Here is a 26,390-nt window from a genome sequence, read left to right as displayed (position 1 = left end):
ACCAAGATTGAGCTCTTTGACCTGAATGCCAAGCGTCACATCTGGAGGAAACCTGGCACCATCCCTACGGTGAAGCATGTTAGTGGCAGCATCATGCTGTGGAGATGTTTTTCAGCAGCAGGGACTTGGAGACTAGTCAGGATCGAGGGAAAGATGAACGGAGCAAAGTACAGAGAGATCCTTGATGAAAACCTGCTCCAGAGCGCTCAGGACCTGACTGGGGCGAAGGTTCACCTTCCAACAGGACAATGCAGCCAAGACAACGCAGGAGTGGCTTTGGGACAAGTCTCTGAATGTCCTTGAGTGGCCTAGCCAGAGCCCGGATTTGAACCCAATCCAACATCTCTGGAGAGACCTGAAAATAGCTGTGCAGTGAAGCTCCCCATCCAACCTGACAGAGCTTGAGAGGATCTGCATAGAAGAATGAGAGAAACTCCCCAAATACAGGTGTGCCAAGCTTGTAGCATCATACCCAAGAAGACTCAAGGCTGTAATCGCTGCCAAAGATACTTCAACAAAGTGCTGAGTAAAGGGTCTGAATACTTATGTAAATGTGATATCAGTTTTTAAGAAATGTGCAAAGATTTCTAAAAACCTGTTTTTGCTTTGTCATTATGGGGTATTGTGTGTAGATTGATGCGGGGGGAAAAAACAATTTAATCCATTTTAGAATAAGGCTGTAACGTTTTGAAAAAGTCAAGGGGTCTGAAAACTTTCCCAATGCACAGTGCCTGTAAAAAGAATAGTAAAGTCACTAGGTAGGGGACATGTCAAACTGTAGAAGACATTCATATTAGTCTTTATTATATGAATGTTAATCTAAATGTTATTTTCAGTAGCATCATGTATGGAACATCTCTGGAGAGACCTGAAAATAGCTGTGCAGTGAGGCTCACCATCCAACCTGACAGAGCTGTGCTCGTGCCATGTCGATGTCCAGAAAGAGGTAATCGGTGCGCTCTTCTATGCGCCTTCCTCCTCCTCCTCTTTCCTGCAGCTTCCTCCTCTTTCCTATGTCCAGGTACGAGCAGAGCTGAGCAACGAGCTCTAGACCACCAACAGGCCTTGCTCACAGAGGCACCTTCCCAGAGCTTCTTGAATTCTTAATTTGCTGTTCTTGGGTTCACCACTGCACCAATACAAATACATAAAGGTTTTTAAAATCTCCACTAGTAATAACTTATACATTATCAATCCACTCTGGACCAAGCATCAATCCAGCTGAACTGAAAACACAAGCACTACACATAGAGGGTAGTGTTCAATGTGAAACCATCCTAACTGTTAAAAACACATGGACCGTGACCCTTGAACGAGATGGCCGCATTAACTGAGAGCTCCGCACAAGTAATTACCAAATCTTCATCTTACCTCCACTTCATGTTAAACCCCATTAGCTTTAGTCAAAAACGCCATGGCGCCTACAAAAAGCGACATTACATGTGACATTTTTACCCGGACTTGAGCAATAGCCGCGGAAAAAGCCTCCAAGAAACTGCTAGCTTCAGAAAAAGCTAGCGCCATTAGCCAGGAGCATGAGGACCTGTCCCTTCCCGAGGCCCAACAACTGCCAACCTCGTCCCGTCAAATAAATTATTTCTGAGCTGAGATCCCAATATACAGAACTCAACATCAAACTCTCAGCTCAGTGTAATAGGGAGCAAAGTGACAACCCTGGAAAATGCCCTGCATGCCATCAACAACAAGATTGCCTCATCCGGGAACCCTGCGTTGACGGCTGAGGGGAGAATCCTACCCATGGAAAACTCACTGGCAGACACCGTGGAAACAATAGCATCTGCTAAAAATAAAATGAAGCACCTGGAAAATAAAACAGAGGACCTGGAAAATAGGAATAACTGTGTTTTGTTAAACCTGGCCTAAAAAGAAGAGGAAAACAGCCACTGATCTGCTACCTGCAAGACAAAATCCCAGAGTGGCTCCACCTATCCACCGACAGGCCCATAGAACTGGAGCGAGCTCACCAAGCACTGAGGCCTCCACCAGTAGCCAGACAGCTACCGCGCCCAATCACCATACGCTTCCTGAGATTCACCGACAAGGAACGAGTGCTACAGGTGGCGAAAATCAACACCATTACAGTGGGAAACGCCAAACTCACCTTGCACCATGACCTGTCAGCTGGAATTTTTATTTTTTTATTTGACCTTTATTTAACTAGGCAAGTCAGTTAAGAACACATTCTTATTTACACTGACGGCCTACACCGGCCAAACCCGAACGACGCTGGGCCAATTGTGCGCCGCCCTATTGGACTCCCAATCACGGCCGGTTGTGATGCAGCCTGGAATCGAACCAGGGGGTCTGTAGTGACGCCTCAAGCACTGAGATGCAGTGCCTTAGACCGCTGCGCCACTCGGGAGCCCAAATACGCCGAAAGCACCTAGTTTGAAGAGGTGAAGAAACACTTAATTGACCAAGGCATCTTCAGGGGATTCAAATACCCAAACTAGTTCAGAATTCTTCACCAAGGAGCCCTGCGACACTTCAAAACTCACGATTACTAATTAGAAATACAATGAGTATAGCAATAGGCCTATCAGATTGTTTGCATACCTATTTTTAAAAAGAGCAGTCAGAGTGTACAATCATGGCCATCAGAACAGCAGATGGTCACATATGATCCAAATAAGATACAATTAACTTTTCATGATTTTTAGTGCAAAATATACAGATGCAGAACTCCATTCCTTCCTAGAGAGAAGCTCGCTACCAAAAGTATCAGAAACCGACCAAGAATATCTCAACTCCCCCCTCACTCCCGAAGAGGTCCTAGAGGCAATCATCTCCATGCCACCTAACAAGTTCCCAGGCCCAGACGGATTACCCAGAGTTCTACAAAGCTTATTGGCCCAAGCTTAGCCCTATTTTCATGCCAATGCTGGATTACTTTTTGCAAAAATGGAGCTCTCCCAGACTATGTACACAGCCCGCATTACAGTGTTGCTCAAAAAAGACAAGAACCCTCTCTCCTACTCATCCTACCGGCCCATAACTTACTGGACTTCAACTACTAAATAATTACCAAATTGCTTGGCAAAAGACTAAACACTCTTCTTCCCATAATAATAAAAGCGGACCAAACTGGATTCATTAGATGTACTCTTATGATAACATTCGCCATCTTTTTGATATTATAGATTAAGTAAATGCACAGAAGACCCCTGTCCTGCTGGATGGAGTGGAGCTTTCTGTTCTGTCTTAGAAAAGTTCAATATGGGCTTAAACTTTATTAAATGGATTAAGTCCCTATAGTCTCATCGAAAATGCCATGATGTCTGCTAATGGTCTGAACTCTGACAGATTCTCTTTGGGACGTGGCACAAGACAAGGATGCTCGCTGTCCCCTCTGCTCTACTTGTTGGGGGCAGAGCCTTTTGCAGAGTTTATAAGGAACAATCCAAGTATTATGGGTGTTCTGCAGGCGGCCTTCAGCACAAGATTTCGCTCTACGTGGATGATGTCTTGCTCTACAGATCCAACCCTGAGAAATGCCTCCCTCACATTGTTGACACCATTGCTCAGTACGGCAAGTTTTCAGGATATTAGATACATTTGAACAAATCCCTTGTTTGCCCTCTCAATCTTATACTCACCAGCTCCACGAAGGCACTCTGCCCGTTCCAATGGAAGACACAGGGGTTTCAATACCTTGGAATCTTCATAACACCAGCTCTGGATTGCCTTTTCAAAGAAAACTCTCCCCCACTCCTGGATCGAATCAAGAATGATCTCTGAACCTGGATCTCCCTCCCAATTAGCTTAGTCGTAAGAATCAATGTTATCCGCATGAACATCCTCCCTAGACTATACTGTTTATTTCAGATGCTCCCATGCTATCTCCCAGTTTATTTTTTTCAAAACAACCAACCAAAGCATCACCAAATGTATATGGGGCAATAAAAAACCTAGGATCAAGTTCTCCACTTTATTGAAATCTGAATCTAAGGGTGGTCTTACGCTTCCTGCCTTCAGTTGTTCTACTGGTCTGCCCAAATTCAAAACTCCCAGACATGATCTCACTCGCCTATAGTATGCAACCCAGACTTGCCAAAAGCCCTGAGTGATACCAACTTTAATCTTTGGCATACTCTAGGGATCAGGACCTTTTAAGAACCGTTTCATCAGCACACAACTACACTGAAATCCTTTCAAGAGATCTGCAGTGAATTCAATGTGCCAAGATCCAATTTAAATTTCTTCAAATTAGACACGTAATTTCCTCATTTGCTTCCAAGGGGAGGTTTAGAGCTCAGTTCAATGAAGTTGAGACCCTTCTTGCTACAGCACAATCCATCAAAGGCAAAATCTCCCATATCTATAGACTCCTATCCGAGAACGTGGCCTCCTCCTTTACACCTTTGAAAATAATCTGGGAAAAGGACCTTTGTCTGACTATCAGTGAGGAGTTATGGGCGGATGTTTGCAACAGGGTATACTGCTCCTCTACTAATATAAACCTTTAAGAATCTATAAAACATATTTGTACAAATCGTATTACACCCCATTGAGACTCCATAGAATTAATACAGACATTTCTCCTGATTGTAAAAGATGTACCTCTGAAAGCAGTGGAGGCTGCTGAGGGGAGGACGGCTCATAATAACGGCTGGAACGGAGCAAATGGCATCAAACACATAGAAACCATGTGTTTGATACCATTCCACTAATTCTGCTCCAGCCATTACCACAAGCCCATCCTCCCCAATTAAGGTACCACCAACCTCCTGTGTCTGAAAGTGGAACTTACATGCATGTATTTTGGCGTTGTAGAGAGACTGACAGATTCTGGCAATCTATACATACTGCTGCATTGAAAATATTAGATGTAGTTTGATATGACCCCATGGCTATCTTCTTAATGCTCAGCAGGACTTTGTTCTTGATCCAGACAGAGAAAATGTGTTTATGTCTATTACATACTTTGCTAAAAGTTGTATTCTCCCACGGTGGGCTTCTAATTCCTGTCCTACATTTAAAATGTGAATTGACCAGATTGTTGACTTTCTTCCTCTTGAAAAGCTAACTTATGACCTCCGCGAGAGACAGCCCAGGTTCGATTGACTCTGGTCTCCACTACTCAACTATATTTCAAACTGGAAAGAGTGAATGGGTTGATTAAGGAAATGTGTGTATACACATTATGTGTAAAGTGCTGTAAAACGAATTATTTGCTCATTGTCTCAGTGAAAGCTGGAAATTGCAAATTACTGATTGTGCTGCTGCAAATTTGTTGTTTGTTTTATTTTATTTTATTTCTGCCACATCTGTGAATGTGGATTGTTTTGTTTGTTGAAAAACAAGAAAAAAAAATATTGGAAGTATTTAAGTTATTTTTTTAAACACAGTTTTCATATGAAACCCCAGTAATGTGGAGCCATTCCGCTTACAACTAGGGCCAGGGGTTTTTCCCTGGTCTGGTCACGTGGTGAGGGAGATCTTGTGTCAGTGTTTGATAGTTTTCCCCACTAATGGTTAAGGTTAGGATTGGGGGAGAGGAAGCTGATCCTAGATCTGTACCTAGGGGAAACTTCACCCTGGAACACTCAGGGCAGCCCAACGTCCTGTGGCCTGCTGCCAGTGTGGACGAGGAGGTGCTTCTTCATGTGGCCAGACTGGGTGAAGCACTTCCCGCAGTAGACACATTGAAATGGTTTCTCTCCAGTGTGCACCCTCTCATGCATCTTCAGCTGGTGACTGTGGGAGAAGCGCTTGGTGCAGTGGCTGCAGCCGTATGGTTTCTCCCCTGTATGGACCCGCATGTGCCTCTGCAGGTGCGCCGGCTTGGGGAAAGGTTTTCCGCAGAGGCTGCACCGGAGCTGCCTCTTGGCCGAACAAGACGTTAGTTGTTGCGGCTGCTTTTCTATGCCCTTTGATGAAGAAGTGGAGCCTCTGTTGAAATTCGGGAAGGGGGCTTGCTTCCCTCTTTGGGGAACCTGGTGGAGAGTAACCCTTGGGGATGAAAAGCTGTTTGGGGTGGACAGTCCATTGAAATCTGTCAACTTGGACCTTGATCCTACAGTTGTCCCTTGCTCTGTGTTTTGAGTGTCAGTGGGACACTTTGTCTGTCCAGACTCCATTCCCCCTCTTCCTCTGTTGTCCACAAGCTGCCTGCCCTCCGAACAGACCTCTCCAGATGTTGCCTCTTGGCCCATTATGCTCCATTCTGAACTCATATCTGCCTCCACTTTAATGGGAACCGAGTCCACCAGCATCACATCAGGCAGCCAGTCCAGAGAGCCCAAAGCAGACATGCAGACCACAGAGTTACCAGGTGCCCCTCTCCTCTCTGGATGTTCAGACAGCCTCTTGGAGTCTGGCCCTGCATTGTGAGGAGCATTCACAGTTCGGTTGTCAGTCTCTTGCTTCTCTCTCCATTGAGACAGGCTGTATGCTATGGGTTGATGGTCAGTTTCCCAGGTAACACAGTCAGCAACCTGATGGTCCTGTCTTGCTCTGTTGTATTGTGATGCTGGATGCTGGAACGTCTGGTTTTCAGGTTCTATATTGAGTGCGGTGTCTGGAGCTCTGTGTCTGTTACCCTGCTGGTCCAGAAGGTCTGTGGTTTCAATAGATGATGAAGCACCTGGTTCTGCCACAACAATCTTCTCACTGGTCTCACTGACCGGTTGGACAATCTCTGAAATGGGGCAAAGTAAAGCACAACATCAGCTTCCTGTGGTGGAGACTGATTCTTCTTTGCCTTATTTATTAGTTATGACTAAGTAGTTAATAAAATACTGCAATAAACATTGAAAGCTTTACTCAACATGGTGTAAATTGCATAGACTTGATAAGTTAAACGAAAATACCTTCCATTCTGCTAGTGTCAAGGTTCTCCATTTTGAGAAGAGGTTCCTCTTGCATATCTGCCATCTGTTTTGCATTCATCAGAAACCTTTTATTAGAAAAATATCCCACCATCATTTGAAATATGAAAAAAAACTAATAATCAATTTGACCAGGTCTATGACAACTGACCTGCATGCCCCCATCCTGTTCTGTCGCTGTGCGTCTTGCGTCTCTCCAGTTGGTGACATCCTGCTTAAAGTTGCCCCCTTTAATGTCGGCAAAACGATTCTCCACTACACCAGAAAAGAGAAACACTCATAAACGTTATATATTCTGCATTACCCATTATTTTGAACGTTTTCAAATATGGTAAAAAACCTACAATATCCAAGTCTGCCTGTGGACTTTCCTATGAAGCTCTCTCTTCCCCGGGCAACAAGATCGGTGTCGCGCCTGTTTACGGTGTGTCGGAGGGTTCCGAATTTCTCTGCGCTCCGTCGAGAATTCTGGAACTTTGTCAAAAGCAGCTTCCTCCGCAGGTTATCGATTTCTTTCTGGCTATGGGAAATCTCCAAACGTAAGGCAGCATGGCCGTCATCTACAAGTTTGCAGATTTCTGCAACGGCTGCATTCGCCAAAACCTCAATGATGGAGGCTAGCTGAGCATTAAAGTCGACGGTATCGTACATGTCCTTGGCACTATGTCTATGTTAAACACTTATGTTATAGTAATTTGTAATGAAGTGTTCAGTCAACGTCTTGAGACTACACAGTTTAGACCATAGACGTTACGTTTTTTCGGAAACATTGTTCGGCTACTTCCTGGATCGTTTTCGAAATAAAGGTTGGCTTTTCAAAAGAAATGGTTGCTTACACACATGACTTATGCTCCAACATTGCCACCTGCTGCTGAATCTTATTGTATGGAGCTCCTACTAAAAGGAATCAAATGTTTAAGTGAATTAAATCAAACACACACTTTGTCCTCCAAAAATGATTTTACTATTTAGTTCAAGTACAAAAATACGGAATCAGCATACAACCTGAAATTAAAAGGAATAAATCAATTCCTTCAGTTAAAAGTAAGTAAATCAAAGAGTAGGCTAAGGGTTCAGTCTCAAAACTAACTGAAGCACCACACTGAGAATGCACACTAATGAACAGTGTAACAGCAGAAAGATTTTACAAATCTGAATATAGAATGGATAAATAGCCAATGGGATTTCAGATAGTTCTCAGTAATAGCAAAACAACTAAATAACATTAAGCTTTTTGTTTTTACAAAAAAAAAAAAAAGAGTACATTGTCAATAAAAATAAACATTGGTAGTAATAACGTTGGTAATGGGGGTGTATGCAGTGAAGCAAGCATACAGTGAGCATATAAGCATATTATGTTGTAACCACAATGTACTGGCTTCTCCTTTCAGTAACTACTGGGGTTCAGGATCACATCTCTGGAAAAGAAACACAGAACAGGACAAAAGATTGTCAGACACAAACCAGAATGGAATACGAATGCACAAGTAAAGAATGTTAAGTCTATGGGACACAGATACTTTTTTAGGTGTTTGCGTGCAGTGTTAACATACAATGATGTTTGTAACAATGTAACAACGAATCACAGAATGAGAATCACAGCTTTATCTGGAAAGAATTTTGGGAAAACATATGGTACATTCAAGTCTCCTCAGAGCACTGCATGACATTGAATTAATTAATTAAAAAATTGCCAGTATACCATAGCCTTTTTTAGACTTATGTTGTTATCGATACTAACCTTCCCTGTGGAGTACTTCCTGATGATTTCATTTGTCAGGATGGTATTGAAGGTTCTGCAGACCAGAGACAGGTTCCAGTAGCCTCTCTTCCCATCCACACACAGCACGTCCCGGAAGATCCACACCAGTGACTCCAGTGGAAGCTGCAAACAAGTGAATCAATTAAATGGTTTCAGTGTTTTAGTTGCCTATATCGATGAAGTGTTTATTGTTGAACATTCGGTTCCTAAAGCAGTGGTGTTGTATATAAAAGAGGCCAGGAAAGTCACTAGGTAGGCTACATGTCAAATTCTAGAAGACATTTATGGGCGATTCCTCACGAAACTAGAACTAAAAATCATGATTTGGGGGATTTTCACTCAATTTAATCCATAGAAGGGTCCTTTGGAGGACCCCAAAATCATGGTATTTTTTGGTTCTAGTTTCGTGAGGAATCATCCTTATATAAGTATATGTATTATATGAATGTTAATCTAAACGTTATTTTCAGTAGCATTATGTATGGAGAATCAAAAACAATCAGTGAGCGGTTTCAAATCTGATATTATGAAAGCAGGAATGTGATGTTCTGCCTGTTCTAGGGGAGATAAATCTACAGGTACTGTATTTACCTCCAGGAGATGAGGTTTCCCCAGACCATGGTACCTATGGGGAGTCTGGGAATAAAGAAGAGGCGAGTGAGTGGCTTGGTTCTAGAGTGCTGACCTCTGAGTGTTATTGAATGAGTGAGATCAGACATTGTCGTTTTCATTTGGCCCACCTCTCTCCCCTACCCTCTATAAACCCAACCATATTAAACCTGCTTTAAACCAAACCATTGACAGCATACCATTCCAGTCAGCGCTCTCTCGCCTTGCAACTGCTGGGTGGCCAGGTCCGTTTCCTGGGCCAGGAGCGCTCCGGCGTCCAGGAACCTGTCGCGTTGTTCTTCTTCCATGTCGATGTCCGGAAAGAGGTCATCGTCACACTCTTCCCTACGCCTTCGTCGTCGTCCTCCTCTTCCTGTTTCCTGCGTCCCGGTACAAGTGTAGCCGGGCAACGAGCTCTCGACCACCAACAGGCCTTGCTCGCCCAGGCACCTGTCGAAAGCTTCCTGGAAATCCGACGGCGTCACGTTCACCTTGTGTTTCCTTTTCATGTGGTTCTTGAAATTCTTCTTGTTCAGCCTGATTCCGCAGAGGTCACACTGGACCTTGGTGGCACGGCACCAGGGTGGCACGTCCATCTTGGATTCGGCCAGGTATCTCCTCAGAGCCTCCTCGTTCTCCGCAGCGATGTACTCTTCCTGGTGTTTCCGCTTCATGTGCACCTTCAAGTTCTTCTTGTTCAGGATGATGCCGCAGTGGTCACACTGGGTCTGCACAGGAACTGCATCCCTTTGGGAAGGTCTTTGCGGTCTCTCGGTCTCAATCTGCGGCGTCGGAGGGCAGCTGTACACTTCGGGCGAGGAGGGTTCCAAATCCTGGCTTGACGAGCGGGTGACCGGATCGTGACTGGCAGAAGTATTTGTTTTTTCCATTGGAGGTGTGTCTGTGTTTAGAGTTTGAGGAGCGACTGGTGAGCTCGGAGGGGTGACAGGTCTGGAGCTTGACGGGACGACCGCTATAGATGTGAGAGGCAGGACAGGTGTGGACGTTGCAGGGGCGAGAGGTCTCTGGGCTGGAGATGGATGTTGCTGGAGGGGCAGAGCAGCAGATGGAGATTGAGCTTGGACACGGGCAGGTCGTGGAGTCGCGTTCCGCTTTCTGCAAGCTCTGAAATGTTCTATAAACAACGCTTTTCTGCAGAGTACATGGTCACAATAGGTGCAGTGGTAGTGAGGGTAGTCTCTGCACGTCAGTTTGCAGTTGTAGACGATGTACTCTGAAAGAAAAGGGTGACAATTAAATTGTCAGTATAAGAAAAAAGACAATGTTAGATAGTGACTTTAAAAAGTCAAGAGTATAAGGCAATTAGCACGTGTTGGGTGGTCGGCGTTCATACACCTCAACTGAACAACTACAAGGCATTACTGATTACAAGGCATTCATTATTTTCTGATGCTGTGGTTTCCAAAGTTCCCCTCACCGTCATTCTGAACGGCACTTTTCAGGTGGCTCTGGATGTGTGGGATGATCCGGTGTAACTCGTTGGGTTTGAACGCAGACGGTCGGCAGAAGGGGCAGTGGTAGAGGGAGCAGCATGTGGTGCATGGTTGTATCTTGGGAGTTTCCCCAACTCGGAAACTGGTAATATGTTGCTGTGAAAAACACAAAAGGAGTTAATAATGAAGAGAAAATGGTCAGAAAGTCAAAATACAGAGGCGCAAATTCTACATGGTCCCAATTTGGGGACCAATAGTTCAGCAACATGCAGATACAAAATGTTTTGTATAGAAATGACATTAACATAGCATATCAGAAAGCCATGTCCTGTCCACTCTACACAACATGACCAAAAGTATGTGGACACCTGCTCGTCGAAAAATCATGGGCATTAATATGGAGTCGGTCCCCCCTTTGCTGTTATAACAGGCTTTCCACTAGAAAAACAGCCCCGGACCATTATTCCTCCTCCACCAAACTTGACAGTTGACACTATACATTGGGGCAGGTAGTGTTCTCCTGGCATCCGTCAAACCCATATTTGTGCATCGGACTGCCAGATGTTGAAGTGTGATTCATCACTCCAGAGAACGAGTTTCCACTGCTCCAGAGTTCAATGGCGGCGAGCTTTACAGCACTCCAGCTGACGCTTGGCATTGCGCATGGTGATCTTAGGCTTGTGTGTGGCTGCTCGGCCATGGAAACTCATTTCATGAAGCATCCAACGGACAGTTCTTGTGCTGATGTTGCTTCCAGAGGCAGTTTGGAACTCGGTAGTGAGTGTTGCAACCGAGGACAGACGATTTTTACGCTCTACGCGCTTCAGCACTCGGCGGTCCCCTTCTGTTGTAGGCTTGTGTGGCCTACAACTTCACGGCTGAGCCGTTGTTGCTCCTAGACGTTTCCACTTCACAATAACAGCACTTACAGTTGATCGGGGCAGCTCTAGCAGGGCAGAAATTTGGCAAACTGACTTCTTGGAAAGGTGACATCCTATGACAGTGCCACGTTGAAAGTCACTGAGCTCTTCAGTAAGGCCATTCTACTGCCAATGTGTGTCTATGCAGATTGCAAGGCTGTGTGCTCGACTTAATACACCTGTCAGCAACGGGTGTGGCTGAAATAGAAGAATCCACTCATTTGAAGGGGTGTCCACATACTTTTGTATATATAGTATATTTCTATCCACAAAAATGTTATGAACTATGTTTACAGTTTCTCACCTTTCTGGGTATGTCATTGGAACTGACTACCGGGTCAGGGGTCATTGCGAGGGGCCCAGTATTCTCATTGGAACTGACTATGGGGCCAGGGGTCAGTGTGGGGGGCCCAGCCTCATCAGTTGGTGCTGTGGATACCTCTTCCCACAGAGGGTGCGGATTGCCATTGACACCCTCCACCTCAAGATGGAGAACGCTACCTGGAAGAGAGAGAGTGAGAGGTCAACTTGACCAATTATTGGCAAATCATTAGCTCAAAGGCTGACAACAGCCATTTACAAATCGGTAGCCTACCTTCGTCTTCGTCAGTGTTGCCCGCATCATCGGCATTGGCCGCGGGTGAATCGCCCTTAGAACTGTTGATTCTCGGTGTGCCGCTGGTGACAGACGTCTGCCCTTTGCCACTCACCGACCTGTACCTCGACTCCGCCAGGCTGAGTTGCTTCTCTAGCATTAGGATTTGCTCTTTGCTTTGAGAGACTTCTACACGTAACGCTCCACAGCAATCGTCTACTAACTTGCAAATCTCTGTCACGGCAGCGGAGGCTAGAATGCCCATGACAGAGCTTATCCGTTGATGCAAAACACGCGTTTCCGACATTTTAACCACTTGTTTTAGTGAAACCTGGTCACAACTACTGCTACCTATGAAGATTGAAAATAATTCAAACGTCTAATAAACGTTTTTGTCCCCAGCTTGTTCACGACGTAGTAATATTTGTAAGAACATCTCGATTGTTGTCAATGCTCCGCCATCTTTAATAACTGTGTCCTTGCGCACGCAGCAGTGTTGCCAACTCCTCAGTAAGGAAAGTAGCTATTGGCTGTCCTAAAAGTCGCTAAATTACATCATCACCTAATTCGCATAATTGGCCATGTGCATGTGATTGTGATGGACACTGTAGGAGAGAGGAATAATGTCGTGGGAGAGACAAAAAGTGAGTAAAAAACACCCTATTTTAAATCCCGCCCTGATTGTAAGCCAGGGCGTGATCAGCCAGCGGCGGCTTCATTTGCAGTCTGGACGCGGACAGATGAACATCTCCTGCTCTGACTGCAGCTGGGAGGGACTGCTGCGCGAGGACTGGGCCGCCTGTGAGTGCTTTGGGACCGGGGTGGGACGGCAGCACCCGCTGCTCGTTGAGAAGAGTAAGCACGATACGTGTTTTCACGTCAGAGTCTCCAAAAGTCTCCAGTAACACCAGAAAAAGTCGATAGATTTGTCGCTAGTCACTTTTTTGAAAATGTGTCCCTAGAGGGGTCTGAAAACTCGCTAAATATAGCGATAAAGTCGCTAAGTTGGCAACACTGCCCACGCAGGGATCACAGTACATGTAATACACAATACCCCCACAAGAGGGCAGACATACACCATAATTTAAATGTCAACTTGATTATTTTTTGGTCAGTGATTAAAAAAATATATATTGACTAGCCTGGATAAATAAAGGTTCATATATACACTACCAGTCAAAAGTTTGGACACACCTACTCATTCCAGGGATTTTCTTTATTTTTACTATTTTCTACATTGTAGAATAATAGTGAAGACATCAAAACTATGGAATTACATTTGACATTTTTACATTTTAGTCATTTAGCAGACTTTTAGCGACTTACAGTTAAGTGAGTGCATACATTTTTCAACATTTCTTTTCATACTATAATAATAACACATATGGAATCATGTAGTAACCAAAAAAGTGTTAAATAAATCAAAATAGATTCTTCAAATAGCCACTCTTTGCCTTGATGACAGCTTTGCACACTCTTGGCATTCTCTCAACCATCTTCATTAGGTAGTCACCTGGAATGCATTTCAATGAACAGGTGTACCTTCTTAAAAGTTGATTTGTGGAATTTCTATCCTTAATGCGTTTGAGCCAATCAGTTGTGTTGTGACAAGGTAGGGGAAGGTGGTGGAATTCAAGTATGTCCATATTAACATTCAAGTATGTTATGTGTGGCAGTCTGTCAGAAAGCCTGGCTACGATCTTGAAGAGATTAATGTATTGCGAGATGCATACTCAATCTAGCTACATGCATTTGATAAATGGTGATGAAGAATGATTATTACATTTACGTTTAATTTATATAAAGGCACAGAAAGTTCAAGGTTACACCTGAATCGGAACTATGTTTTGAGCGTCTGGTGCGAGCACTTGAAATGAATGGTTCGACACTGCGGCTGTGGCGGAGGGATTTCATAACATGTCCGTTGTGGTACACCCTTTTTACAGGTTCTGACAGGTGGAATAGGAAGGGAGTTTAGTCCAACGGTAGCTATTTCTGTAAATCCACCATGGCTACTCCCGCCTCCAGCAGTTGATCTAGAAGTGTTGGAGAGACTACAGAAAGATAGGGATAGTGTTGACCCATCTGATTTGTTTGAGACGTCTGGATACTGTGTATCAGTATTTTGTGGCCATTTACACAGATGGTTCAAAAGATCCAAGGACAGGACGTACTGGGTCAGCATTTGTAGTGCAGGAATGTGGGGTGGAAGTCAGGAAATGTATTACAGATCATCTGGCTGTATATATGGCGGAGCAGATGGCCATACTGTTGGCCTTGCAGTGGGTGGAGGAAGTCAAGCCAGACAGTAGTTATTTGCTCTGATTCATGTGCAGTGTTAATGAGTCTCCAGTCCTTTAGCTCACGTAGCAGACAATACCTGCTTTATGAGGTACTACAAACCCATGGCAGGATTAAACAGATGGGTATACAGATCATATTTTCTTGGGTCCCAGCCCATGTGGGGGTGGAGGGGAACGAGGCAGGAGATGTACTGGCTAAACAAGCACTTAGTAGTGGGGTTGATGTTGAAGTTTCAATGAGCAAGGCAAAAATACTGATATATACAGTGATGGTGCAGAGATGGCAGGAGCAGTGGAATAGAGATAATAAGGGAAGGCATTTATTTCAAGTACAGAGGAAAGTCGGTGAGGGGAGGACGGCAGGAAGGGACAGAAGAGAGGAGGCTATTTTTACAAGATTACGGGTGGGACACAGCCAGTTTAATGAAACATTAAATGTGATAGGAAAGTGTGATTATTGTCATGAAACAGAGACCGTGGAGCATGTATTGCTACAGTGTGGGCAGTATCAGAGGGAAAGAGAGAGGATGAGATCTAGTTTGAGGGAGAAGGGGATACAGGAAATTAGTTAAAAGAGTATATTGAGTATAACGTCATTAGATATAGTCTCACATATTTTGTTATCTTTTTTTAAAAGCAACGGGGCTGATTTGTAGGATTTTGATTCTCCCTGTCGCTGGCCCACACTCCAGTACAGTAGGTGGCGGTAATGGACCATAACGTTGGATGCCAACCGCCAATAAACCCCACTGAAGAATGAAGGAATAGGAAGGGACAGAGAAAGCGGGAGGATGGCGGAAGTGGATGCTGAGTTTGAATTAAGCAGCGCGTCGAGTAAATTTGGTGAAGACGAATGTTCTGAATGGACTACAGTAGTATTGAAAACTGGAACAACAATTGGAGTGAAGGATACATGTGTAAATGATAATGAATCGCTTCTTGTGGTCCTCTGTAGCTCACTTTGTGGGTTCGATCCCGGATCACCCCCCAAATATGCACGCCTGTAAGTCGCTTTGGATAAAGCTCTGCTATGCATTCTTGTTAGGATGCGTTTGTTAAGCAAGGATGCATATGTAGGAAACCCATTTGAGGTGTTGAAAATGGTGAAGTATGCACTGGGAAAAGTGGAGTCTGTCAGAGTGACCAGGAGTGGTCTTACTTTGATTAATTGTATTTCAGATAAGCAGAGGAAGATTGCAGTGGGCCTCAAAAGAATCCGGACAACATACGTTTTGTGTTTTCAACTTCGGAGTAGAGCACCCGTTAAAGAGGTCATCTCAGGGGTGATGACGGATGTTCAGGTTGAATACCTGAAGAGAATTCCTGGTGTGGTTGGTGCCCGGCGTCTGACCCGCTGGGTGAATGGAGAAAAGGAGGAAAGTCTGTCGGTCCTGTTGTTTTTTGATCAAGAGCAAATACCTCCGCATGTGAAGCTTGGTTATGATACGCCGTAAGCGCTTTCGTCCCCAAACCACTGCAGTGTAAGAATTGTAAAGGATTTGGCCATGTTTCAAGTGTGTGTAAATGAACAGAGTATACTGAAGAACGGTGTGCGTCCGGCCAGCGTATAGATAGTTTAGACAGAAAGCTAGAAAGCGCCACCTACCGCGTGGAGACTAGAATGTGCATTATCCAGAGTCAAATCTTTGAGCACTAAATATTATTTTGGGTCATCTCTGACTATAGCTTGCCAGAGAGGAAAAGCGTTTTAATTATTCCTATGGTTTGCAGAATCATTGTTTAACATTGAGTAAATCATGTTTTTTTATTATGGTTATTGGTTATCATGTTATAAACTTGAATAAAGAATTGAGCACTGGAGTAATCTTAACCTCAGACAAACTATATGGAGGTTGTATTAGTCTCAAGATCTCGTGAAAAGTAAAATGGTTAATTTCCAGTACATCAAATATGTTTATTGTTTTTACCATAGATATAGAATGATAAGGTTTGAGTTTTTTACCATTGCTTACTGGAAACCCACTTATCTAAATAAGGCCGTGAAAACATTCTGTGCCAAATGTCCCGTCCAAACACACCCCTATCCACACCCGTTACTAGATTTAACAGAGCCGTAGCCAAGCCAAAGACAGGTCTCTATAAACAAGTAAATTGAGGCTCAATAAATATATTTAAGATTTTCCAGACTTTCAGTCCTCTCAAATCTTTTCTCATCCCATTTTATGCTGTCAACCAAAAGCACCATATCCATGTTGGTATATTGTCCCTTTTAAGGTCCAGTGATTATCGTAGACAATGCTGCCATCTTCCAGAAAGTACCAGCCTATACAATGTAATATAATATAGTACTTTAAAAAATGTTTATTACAGGAAAACAATACAGGTTGAGGTACATAAATGGGCAGTTCCATTTGAAATGTCATCACATTTAGCCCTTTGGAGAACACTTAGTCACAGTCAGTAGTAAAACAAACAAATGTTGAAAGCGGTTAGAAAAGGTGTCAAGCAATTAACAATATCTTCACAATGTTGACTAACAGCGATAGTTGTGCACGCAGATGAATGGGTATTGTGTGCCACATCCGAGGTTCCTCCAGCCCTGGCCCACTACAAAAAGACAAACAAAAATCTTAGTCATTTTATCTGCCATATTTGAACCCCTCATACAGTTCTGGGACCAGACTACCTGTCATTACTTTTCAGGTAATATCATACTCATTTGAGTGTTCCGGATTTACGTTTACTATGTTATGTCTAGTCTATGAGACCAGGCTGAACATCTTTAGGTTCACGTCTTACCAGCAGATTGCAGGTACATGCAGGAGTTGCTGGTTGCAGTGCTCTGGCTGTACCAGTTGGTGTAATACATTCCTGAGCGGTCGATCCACATCCAATTTCCCTGAGTAAAGAAAGAGTCATGAGCCTTAGCTACAGCTGCACTGCTGTCCATTACCACTAACAGATCTGATATCATAGCTAGCTGCGTGATTCAAATATCTGAAGATATTTATGCTGGAGGCCCAGAGTTTTTCCTGGCCATGTGCTCTGAGCGAAAAACTCTAGGACCCGGAACTATTTCTTGACAGGTCACTGTCAGAAAAACTTGGGGCCCTACGTATGTTTAGATGGCGGAGGTTTTCAGGGCGACCCTTTGTCTCACCTGGAGGTAGAATCCACCGATCCAGGCGGTGGCTCTGTTGGCTGTTCTGGTTATCTGTTGCAGGTAACGATACTCGGGGGAGGAGCTTGCGGAGGCCAGGCTGGCGCCCAGTTCATTGCAGTGTTCCTGAAAGAAGAGGTGAGGGATGAGACACGTGCACCTAATGGTTCCTAATTGCACTTTTTTATTACATTTTAAATGTAGCCTTTAGGCCTATTCAAATCCAGATGCATCGTATTCGAAAGACATAACCTATAGAAAAGGCTAAAATATTCTGTCAAACCTTGAAATACTTATTTGCACTGTTATTTTCGTAAGCTACTTATTTCATTTAGGCTACTTTATTTACTTTATAACTTGTACGCCTATAGGCCTATTTTGTATTTGTACAGTTCGATAGGCAAAATGTATGTCCTAAAGTCTATTTGTTTTTAGCATAAGCCAATGTTCTTTTTTAAAAAGTGTTATAAAGTATGTTATAAATATTGATTTGTTTATCTGATTGTATTTAGGATTTTTACAGTTCGATAGGCAAAATGCATATAACCTAAGGATAATTATAGGCCTATTCGTTTTTAGCCTAAGCCAATTCAGTGTTGTAAAGAATATTATAGGCTAAATAATAATTTGTTTTATCTGATTGTTGTTGACTTTATATATAAATGCTTAATTTGTAAGTTATTGAAAATAAAGTTGTTTGTGATACAACTCCGACACAGACTCATCATGTATTTTTTGTTCCTGCTAATTGGTGCTGCGCGGGTTTATGCCCGATTGCCCGTTGCGAAATTCAAGGACATTAATAAACACTTCGACAATATTATCCTAAATATTAGATTATACGTTTAACTTGTCAAAGTAACGTTTAGGCTACTGCAACTTTTATTGACCGCAGTCTATGTGTAGGCCTATATTATTGGCTAAGGGGGGATTTTCCGACGGCATAATTTATTTTGCCTACACTTTGGTCAAGTAGCCGAAACAAACAGCCCTACCAGGTTTGTTTAAACGTCCTATTCGATTAGTCTATCTTGCAATTGTTTGTTCTCTCTTTCATTATTACTATAGCTACTACGTTTGTATTTAGGCTATTAGCAATCAACGTTCTGAGATGTAACTCTGTTAAGGCCTATAGTCTATATTCATTCGATGGTTGATCATGAAAGAGTAGGCTATGCCTAGGCCAACAAGTCACATTCTAATCGAATGGGGATTGGGGAGAAAAAGGGACTTTAAGATTAGCCTAAACCAGACAACGGAGTGTCTGCTGCAAAAGGCCTATATCATAAGATATTGTAGAGGAGAGGGAAAACACACGTTAGGCCGTAGGCCTGTCTGACATTTCGCGCAGCTTTGGTGCTTGACGCTCTTTCTGCGATCTACGTTGTTCTCTTGCATTATGTTAATAGTCTAACTACCACATACACTACGGGTCGTTTTAGAACCTACTCATTCAAGGGTTTTCTACATTGTAGAATAATAGTGAAGACATCAAAACTATGAAATAACACATATGGAATCATGTAGTAACCCAAAAAAAGTGTTAAACAAATCAAAATATATTTTATATTTGAGTTTCTTCAAATAGCCACCCCTTGTCTTGATGACAGCTTTGCTAAAACCATCGTTTGTGACATCACGATGTCGTCACCATCGACGATGGCTGTCAAACGTCATCGACAGACAATCATAAAATCGCCGAACCCTAGATGAGACATGCACACACACTCACACACACAGTTTCAATTTGAAGAACCCCTAAAGGATACTCCAGGAACCTTTTCTTTTTAGAGTGTATATACATACAAACGCACAGCCATTTTGAAAAAGCTTACTTTGGTATTATAGTAGGCCTACATAATATAGCCTACATTGCTGTGTTTTCAGTTATAAAGCCCTTTTACGAAAAGTCCCACTGTACCTAACATCATTACTAAACTTTACACATACGAGTTACCACACCCGGCCTCAGGGATGGCTAACTCTGGAAATTCCTTTGGTCTCTGCTGAGTTAGGTAAATCATCTTCAAAATGTTCTTAAATTTGATGTTCTGGTATCTTAAGGGCAATTTAGAAAGCTGATTGTGGACCTTATTACTGATGAATGTGTTTTTTTTTATGACTGTTTTTATTTCTGCTTGCATTTTGTATTTATATTTTGATGTGTGTATTTTCTGTAGTTTATGTAATTCAGGGCTCATCTGTAAAAGAGACCTCGGTCTCAGTATGACTCCCTGATAAAATAAAGATAAAATAAAATAGTTATGAATTCACGTCAAGCTTTTAGACGCTTTAAATAGGCCTATATAAAATTGAGAAGTGCATTAATTACCTCAGCGTTGAACCAGGACCGAGGAGTGTTCACAAACATGTAACACTTGGACTGGTAGCTGAACCATCCGTCAGGGCAGAACCTGCGTGCCACTGTGAAGACGAAGATAAAATAAAAAAAATATTTGACATCGTAATACCAAGGAGTTGATATTGACAGGAGTATGAACTTGGCGAAGTAAAACGTTTGATCTCATAATGTAAAACTTGAAATAGCATTTAGTCATACTGGTGTTTTTTTCCCTCCCTGCTAACAGAAAACCAAAATACACTTGTCTGTCATTAAGTGACCATGCATTGCATGATGTACAAAAAGTCCGCAATCATAGAACCAGTAAAAGTGATAGTTGTTATTTTACATCCTTCACAATAACGTGTCAATATACCTTTACGTGCTGCAGCCACCTCTTCAACAACCTCAGTCTGTACTTCCTCCTCTGGAAAAGCACAAACAATGAAACAGTCGTCAATATCACTATTTAGCCACCAGCAAATCACTATATCAGTTATAAGTATTATATAAATATGTTTGTTTTCATAGGTATATTTTATAGGTGACAGGTAGTTAAATTAATTTGTTTTGTGCCTACGTGCAGTCTAACAAAACATAATCACTCAAATATAATTTATCAATAAATGAGGCACATAATAGACATCACAATCTCACACTCAATTCGTGCAAATATGTACAAAAAGTATTTCAGCAGATTTCAATGTGAAGTAATTGTAATTGATCAGGAAATTGTAATTGATCAGTAATTGATCAGGAAATGAGGCACATAAGAGACAGTGATGCTCCTGCTTGATTAAAGCCCACAGAGAAGAACTGACCTGGGGCGTCACTCAGCTTCTCTGCTGCTGCAGGAGCCTCAACCTCAACAGCCTCCTCTGCAGAAACACGGAACAAGGAAATCAATCTGACTTTCATTCAAGTGGGAATTGAGAGAAGTGTTGATTCAGTACTGTATTACTGCTCTCAATACAAACATAATTAGAGCTACAAACCTGGGGCACTTTTTGGCTCTTCTACCGCCACAGCATCGCTCTCCACATGAACTTGAAAGGGAAAACACAACCATTGTCATTATTCAGTAACAATGAATTACCCTGTGCTGTATTAGTGACATTGTTGGGTATGTGGAATGATGATGTCTGTTGTCCTACCTGCTGCTGCCCTAGCAGAGAGGGCAACACAAAGTAATGCAAAGATGATCAGAACCTTCATGGTGGTGTTGATGGTGATGCTGGTTGTCTGGAAGAAAAGGGAGAGCACGTGTTGGAGAATCAACTTGGGAGAGTGATACATAATAATTTCAGACTATCACTAGACAAGAGTATTTCCCTACAGAAGACAACCATAAAAATCAAGCTAGAAGTTCATCATCACCACAGTAAATACATAAATCTAAACTGAGAAAGGGAGCGAAAATAAGCCAAGTTGAATGAGTCGACACTAGGGAACAGACGCTGTAGGACTCTTACCTGTTGTAGTAGGTAAATCACTTGTTTTCCTCAGGGACTCTTCCTCAGGTAGGCCAGTGATGGAGTGATGAGTGGAGATTCGTACGCTGTTTAAGTACTGTTCTATCCCGCATGCTTCCACTGACGCACGTGCTGTTAATTACGAAACAGCATTGGACTTTGACACTTTATGGTTTTGTATTTATACTTCAGATGAACAATTCCAGATTAGGTATTCAAATACAGCATTTCTCAATGTCACCACAACATGGCCAGCCTCTGTTTGAAGGTGTGTTCCAGTAAGTTAAATGAATAAAAATTTCCTTATTGTGATCATGTATGGAACTTTGCCAAGGAAGTCACGTTTATTATTTGCTGACCATAAACCGTTTCCTTTTCATCCAAGGAGTGGGTCAGACATGAAAGGATTTAGTTTGACTTAAATTAAATACAAAATTAAAGCAATATCAATGTCAATATAATACCAATATCATTATATTCTACATTCTATATGGCTTTGTGTACGTACTTCAGATCTGATTTCAAATTCAAATAGAGCATGTAAAGGACAAGACCCCTTTTGAAGGTGTGTTCCAGTAAGTGATGATAAAACAATAATTGTGATACGGAAATTGTAAACATGGAAAATCAAGGACATGGATTGATTCAATTTACAGTACATTTTTCTCAGCACTATTGATCTTGAGATAACATAGGGGTGTTTGTTTAGTTGAAATCACTTTATTGGCCTTTGCAGCGACTTGTCTAACATTTCCAGTTTCTCCAACTTAAAGCGGCAATCAGCAGTTGAAACAATAACAAATCCTTTTCCCAGCCCGTTTCTGTAAAAAGCTGAGGGATGGGGTTGGAAAAATGTAACCACTCTGAAACTGACCATCCATGAGATCAAAATGATAGTTTTAACCATGTTGAGGCTATATAGTGTTTGTTTATATTTACTTTGTTTACAAACATGGAAGTAAAATAAGCTTGTATTTTGGATTATGATGGGGCACGACAGTTGACCTAAGCTCATCATTCATGAGTTCTATTCTTCAAGAATCAATGGGTAAATAGCATTAACTTATTAGTCCAAAAATGGATGTAGCAACAGCAGATTGCCCCTTTAATGTGTGTTTGTTAATGTGTTTGTATATCGAAGGGCCTGGGAAAAAAGCAGAAGACCAATTTCCATCCTGTATGGACTATCTTTATCTTATTTCTTGAAAATACAATCCACATTTACAGTAAACCTTTACTGACAACATGACATAATAGAGGACAACAGCCTCAATCACACCTAGAGACATACATTTAGAACCATATGCAACATAGCCTCCAATCTTCTGGGAAGGCTTTCAACTAGATGTTGGAACATTGCTGCGGGGACTTGCTTCCATTCAGCCACAAGAGCATCAGTGAGGTCGAGCACTGATGTTGGGCGATTAGGCCTGGCTCGAAGTCGGCATTCCAATTCATCCCAAAGGTGTTCAGTGGGGTTGAGGTCAGGGCTCTGTGCAGGGCAGTCAAGTTCTTCCACACTGATCTCGACAAACCATTTCTGTATGGACCTCGCTTTGTGCACAGGGGCATTGTCATGCTGAAACAGGAAAGGGCCTTCCCCAAACTGTTGCCACAAAGTTGGAAGCACAGAATCGTCATTGTATGCTGTAGCACTAAGATTTCACTTCACTGGAACTAAGGGGCCTAGCCCGAACCATGAAAAACAGCCCCAGACCTTTATTCCTCCTCCACCAAACTTTACAGTTGGCACTATGCATTTGGGCAGGTAGCGTTCTCCTGGCATCCGCCAAACCCAGATTAGTCCGTCCGACTGCCAGATGGTGAAGCATGATTCATCACTCCAGAGAACGTGTTTCTACTGCTCCAGTCCAATGGCGGCGAGCTTTACACCACTCCAGCCGACACTTGACATCGCTTATGGTGATCGTAGGCTTATGTGTGGCTCCTTGGCCATGGAAACCCATTTCATGAAGCTCCCGACAAACAGTTATTGTGCTGATGTTGCTTCCAGAGGCAGTTTGGAACTCGGTAGTGAGTGTTGCAACTGAGGACAGACGATCTTTATGCGCTTCAGCCCTCATCGGTCCAGTTCTGTGAGCTTGGGTGGCCTGCCACTTAGCGGCTGAGCCGTTGTTGCTCCTAGACGTTTCCACTTCACAGTAACAGCACTTACGGATTACCGGGCCAGCTCTAGCAGGGCAGAAATTTGACCAACTGACTTGATGGAGAGGTGAAGGGGTGTCCACATACTTTTGTATATGTATACACTACCGGTCAAACGTTTTAGAACACCTACTCATTCAAGTGTTTTTCTTTATTTTTACTATTTTCTACATTGTAGAATAATAGTGAAGACATCAAAACTATTAAATAACACATATGGAATCATATAGTAACCAAAAAAGTCAAATAGCCACCCTTTGCCTTGATGACAGCTCTGCACACTCTTGGTATTCTCTCAACCAGCTTCACCTGGAATGCTTTTCCAACAGTCTTGAAGGAGTTCCCACATATACTGAGCACTTGTTAGCTGCTTTTCCTTCACTCTGCGGTCCGACTCATCCCAAATCATCTCAATTTGGTTGAGGTCGGGGGATTGTGGAGGCCAGGTCATCTGATGCAGCACTCCATCACTCTCCTTCTTGGTAAAATAGCCCTTACACAGCCTGGAGGTGTGTTTGGTCATTGTCCTGTTGAAAAACAAATGATAGTCCCACTAAGCCCAAACCAGATGGGATGGCGTATCGCTGCAGAATGCTGTGGTAGCCATGCTGGTTAAGTGTGCCTTGAATTCTAAATAAATCACAGACAGTGTCACCAGCAAAGCACCCCCACACCATAACACCTCCTCCTCCATGCTTTACGGTGGGAATGAGTAGGTGTATCCAAACTTTTGACTGGTACTATATATATATACAGTGGGGAGAACAAGTATTTGATACACTGCCGATTTTGCAGGTTTTCCTACTTACAAAGCATGTAGAGGTCTGTAATTTTTATCATAGGTACACTTCAACTGTGAGAGACGGAATCTAAAACCAAAATCCAGAAAATCACATTGTATGATTTTTAAGTAATTAATTTGCATTTAATTGCATGACATAAGTATTTGATACATCAGAAAAGCAGAACTTAATATTTGGTACAGAAACCTTTGTTTGCAATTACAGAGATCATACGTTTCCTGTAGGTCTTGACCAGGTTTGCACACACTGCAGCAGGGATTTTGGCCCACTCCTCCATACAGACCTTCTCCAGATCCTTCAGGTTTCGGGGGCTGTCGCTGGGCAATACGGACTTTCAGCTCCCTCCAAAGATTTTCTATTGGGTTCAGGTCTGGAGACTGGCTAGGCCACTCCAGGACCTTGAGATGCTTCTTACGGAGCCACTCCTTAGTTGCCCTGGCTGTGTGTTTCGGGTCGTTGTCATGCTGGAAGACCCAGCCACGACCCATCTTCAATGCTCTTACTGAGGGAAGGAGGTTGTTGGCCAAGATCTCGCGATACATGGCCCCATCCATCCTCCCCTCAATACGGTGCAGTCGTCCTGTCCCCTTTGCAGAAAAGCATCCCAAAAGAATGATGTTTCCACCTCCATGCTTCACGGTTGAGATGGTGTTCTTGGGGTTGTACTCATCCTTCTTCTTCCTCCAAACACGGCAAGTAGAGTTTAGACCAAAAAGCTCTATTTTTGTCTCATCAGACCACATGACCTTCTCCCATTCCTCCTCTGGATCATCCAGATGGTCATTGGCAAACTTCAGACGGGCCTGGACATGCGCTGGCTTGAGCAGGGGGACCTTGCGTGCGCTGCAGGATTTTAATCCATGACGGCGTAGTGTGTTACTAATGGTTTTCTTTGAGACTGTGGTCCCAGCTCTCTTCAGGTCATTGACCAGGTCCTGCCGTGTAGTTCTGGGCTGATCCCTCACCTTCCTCATGATCATTGATGCCCCACGAGGTGAGATCTTGCATGGAGCCCCAGACCGAGGGTGATTGACCGTCATCTTGAACTTCTTCCATTTTCTAATAATTGCGCCAACAGTTGTTGCCTTCTCACCAAGCTGCTTGCCTATTGTCCTGTAGCCCATCCCAGCCTTGTGCAGGTCTACAATTTTATCCCTGATGTCCTTACACAGCTCTCTGGTCTTGGCCATTGTGGAGAGGTTGTAGTCTGTTTGATTGAGTGTGTGGACAGGTGTCTTTTATACAGGTAACGAGTTCAAACAGGTGCAGTTAATACAGGTAATGAGTGGAGAACAGGAGGGCTTCTTAAAGAAAAACTAACAGGTCTGTGAGAGCCGGAATTCTTACTGGTTGGTAGGTGATCAAATACGTATGTCATGCAATAAAATGCAAATTAATTAACATACAATGTGATTTTCTGGATTTTTTAGATTCCGTCTCTCACAGTTGAAGTGTACCTATGATAGAAATTACAGACCTCTACATGCTTTGTAAGTAGGAAAACCTGCAAAATCGGCAGTGTATCAAATACTTGTTCTCCCCACTGTATTACCAGTCAAAAGTTTGGACACACCTACTCATTCAAGGGTATTTACTGTATGCATGTATATGTATATATGTATGCATGTATGTATGTATATATATATATATATATATATATATACATATATATATATATATATATATATATATATATATATATATATATATATATATATATATATACATACATACACACACACACACATATATATATATATATATATATATATACACACACACATACACATATATATACACACATATATATATACAGTGGGAGAACAAGTATTTGATACACTGCCGATTCTGCAGGTTTTCCTACTTACAAAGTATGTAGAGGTCTGTAATTTTTATCATAGGTACACTTCAACTGTGAGAGACGGAATCTAAAACAAAAATCCAGAAAATCACATTGTATGATTTTTAAGTAATTAATTTGCATTTTATTGCA

At 42.6% G+C, this 26,390-nt stretch overlaps 3 protein-coding genes across 11 annotated transcripts in view; all 3 read right to left on the bottom strand.

Moving 5' to 3' along the window:
* The window catches only part of LOC121558631, a 51,537-nt gene extending 38,858 nt beyond the window's left edge, over window positions 1–12,679 (bottom strand). For 4 of the 9 annotated variants that reach the window (XM_045222769.1, XM_045222765.1, XM_045222767.1 and 1 more), the window contains exons 1-5: window positions 12,192–12,679; window positions 11,901–12,097; window positions 10,661–10,832; window positions 9,423–10,456; window positions 9,205–9,249 (exon numbers count right to left, since the gene is read on the bottom strand). In XM_045222769.1, coding sequence (XP_045078704.1) covers window positions 9,205–9,249; window positions 9,423–10,456; window positions 10,661–10,832; window positions 11,901–12,097; window positions 12,192–12,498 — 1,755 coding nt within the window. In that variant the 5' untranslated portion in view covers window positions 12,499–12,679. Of the gene's footprint in view, window positions 1–7,792; window positions 8,270–8,592; window positions 8,737–9,204; window positions 9,250–9,422; window positions 10,457–10,660; window positions 10,833–11,900; window positions 12,098–12,191 lie in introns of those variants that run through there. The other 5 variants (XR_006661455.1, XM_045222771.1, XM_045222770.1 and 2 more) reach the window with 3 other exon arrangements.
* On the bottom strand, window positions 4,715–7,628 carry LOC121558642 (B-cell CLL/lymphoma 6 member B protein-like). The gene is made up of 4 exons (XM_045222772.1): window positions 7,196–7,628; window positions 7,003–7,106; window positions 6,834–6,897; window positions 4,715–6,661 (listed from the first exon to the last, which is right to left on the bottom strand). Exons 1-4 carry the CDS (start codon window positions 7,500–7,502, stop codon window positions 5,568–5,570), a joined length of 1,569 nt encoding a protein of 522 aa, XP_045078707.1. The 5' UTR covers window positions 7,503–7,628; the 3' UTR covers window positions 4,715–5,567.
* Window positions 12,680–16,793: 4,114 nt separating the features above from the next.
* Window positions 16,794–21,512, bottom strand: LOC121558645 (ladderlectin). Its single transcript, XM_041872059.2, has 9 exons — window positions 21,429–21,512; window positions 21,111–21,198; window positions 20,952–21,002; window positions 20,778–20,834; window positions 20,333–20,383; window positions 19,948–20,039; window positions 17,616–17,741; window positions 17,255–17,354; window positions 16,794–17,062 (listed from the first exon to the last, which is right to left on the bottom strand). The coding sequence occupies exons 2-9, from the start codon at window positions 21,169–21,171 to the stop codon at window positions 16,989–16,991; spliced, it is 612 nt and encodes a 203-aa protein (XP_041727993.2). The 5' UTR covers window positions 21,172–21,198; window positions 21,429–21,512; the 3' UTR covers window positions 16,794–16,988.
* Between the last annotated feature and the right edge of the window lie 4,878 nt (window positions 21,513–26,390).

This window comes from Coregonus clupeaformis, chromosome 10 (assembly GCF_020615455.1).
Source record: "Coregonus clupeaformis isolate EN_2021a chromosome 10, ASM2061545v1, whole genome shotgun sequence".
Taxonomy (NCBI): Eukaryota; Metazoa; Chordata; class Actinopteri; order Salmoniformes; family Salmonidae; genus Coregonus; species Coregonus clupeaformis.
This window is presented reverse-complemented; position numbering and strand designations above follow the sequence as displayed.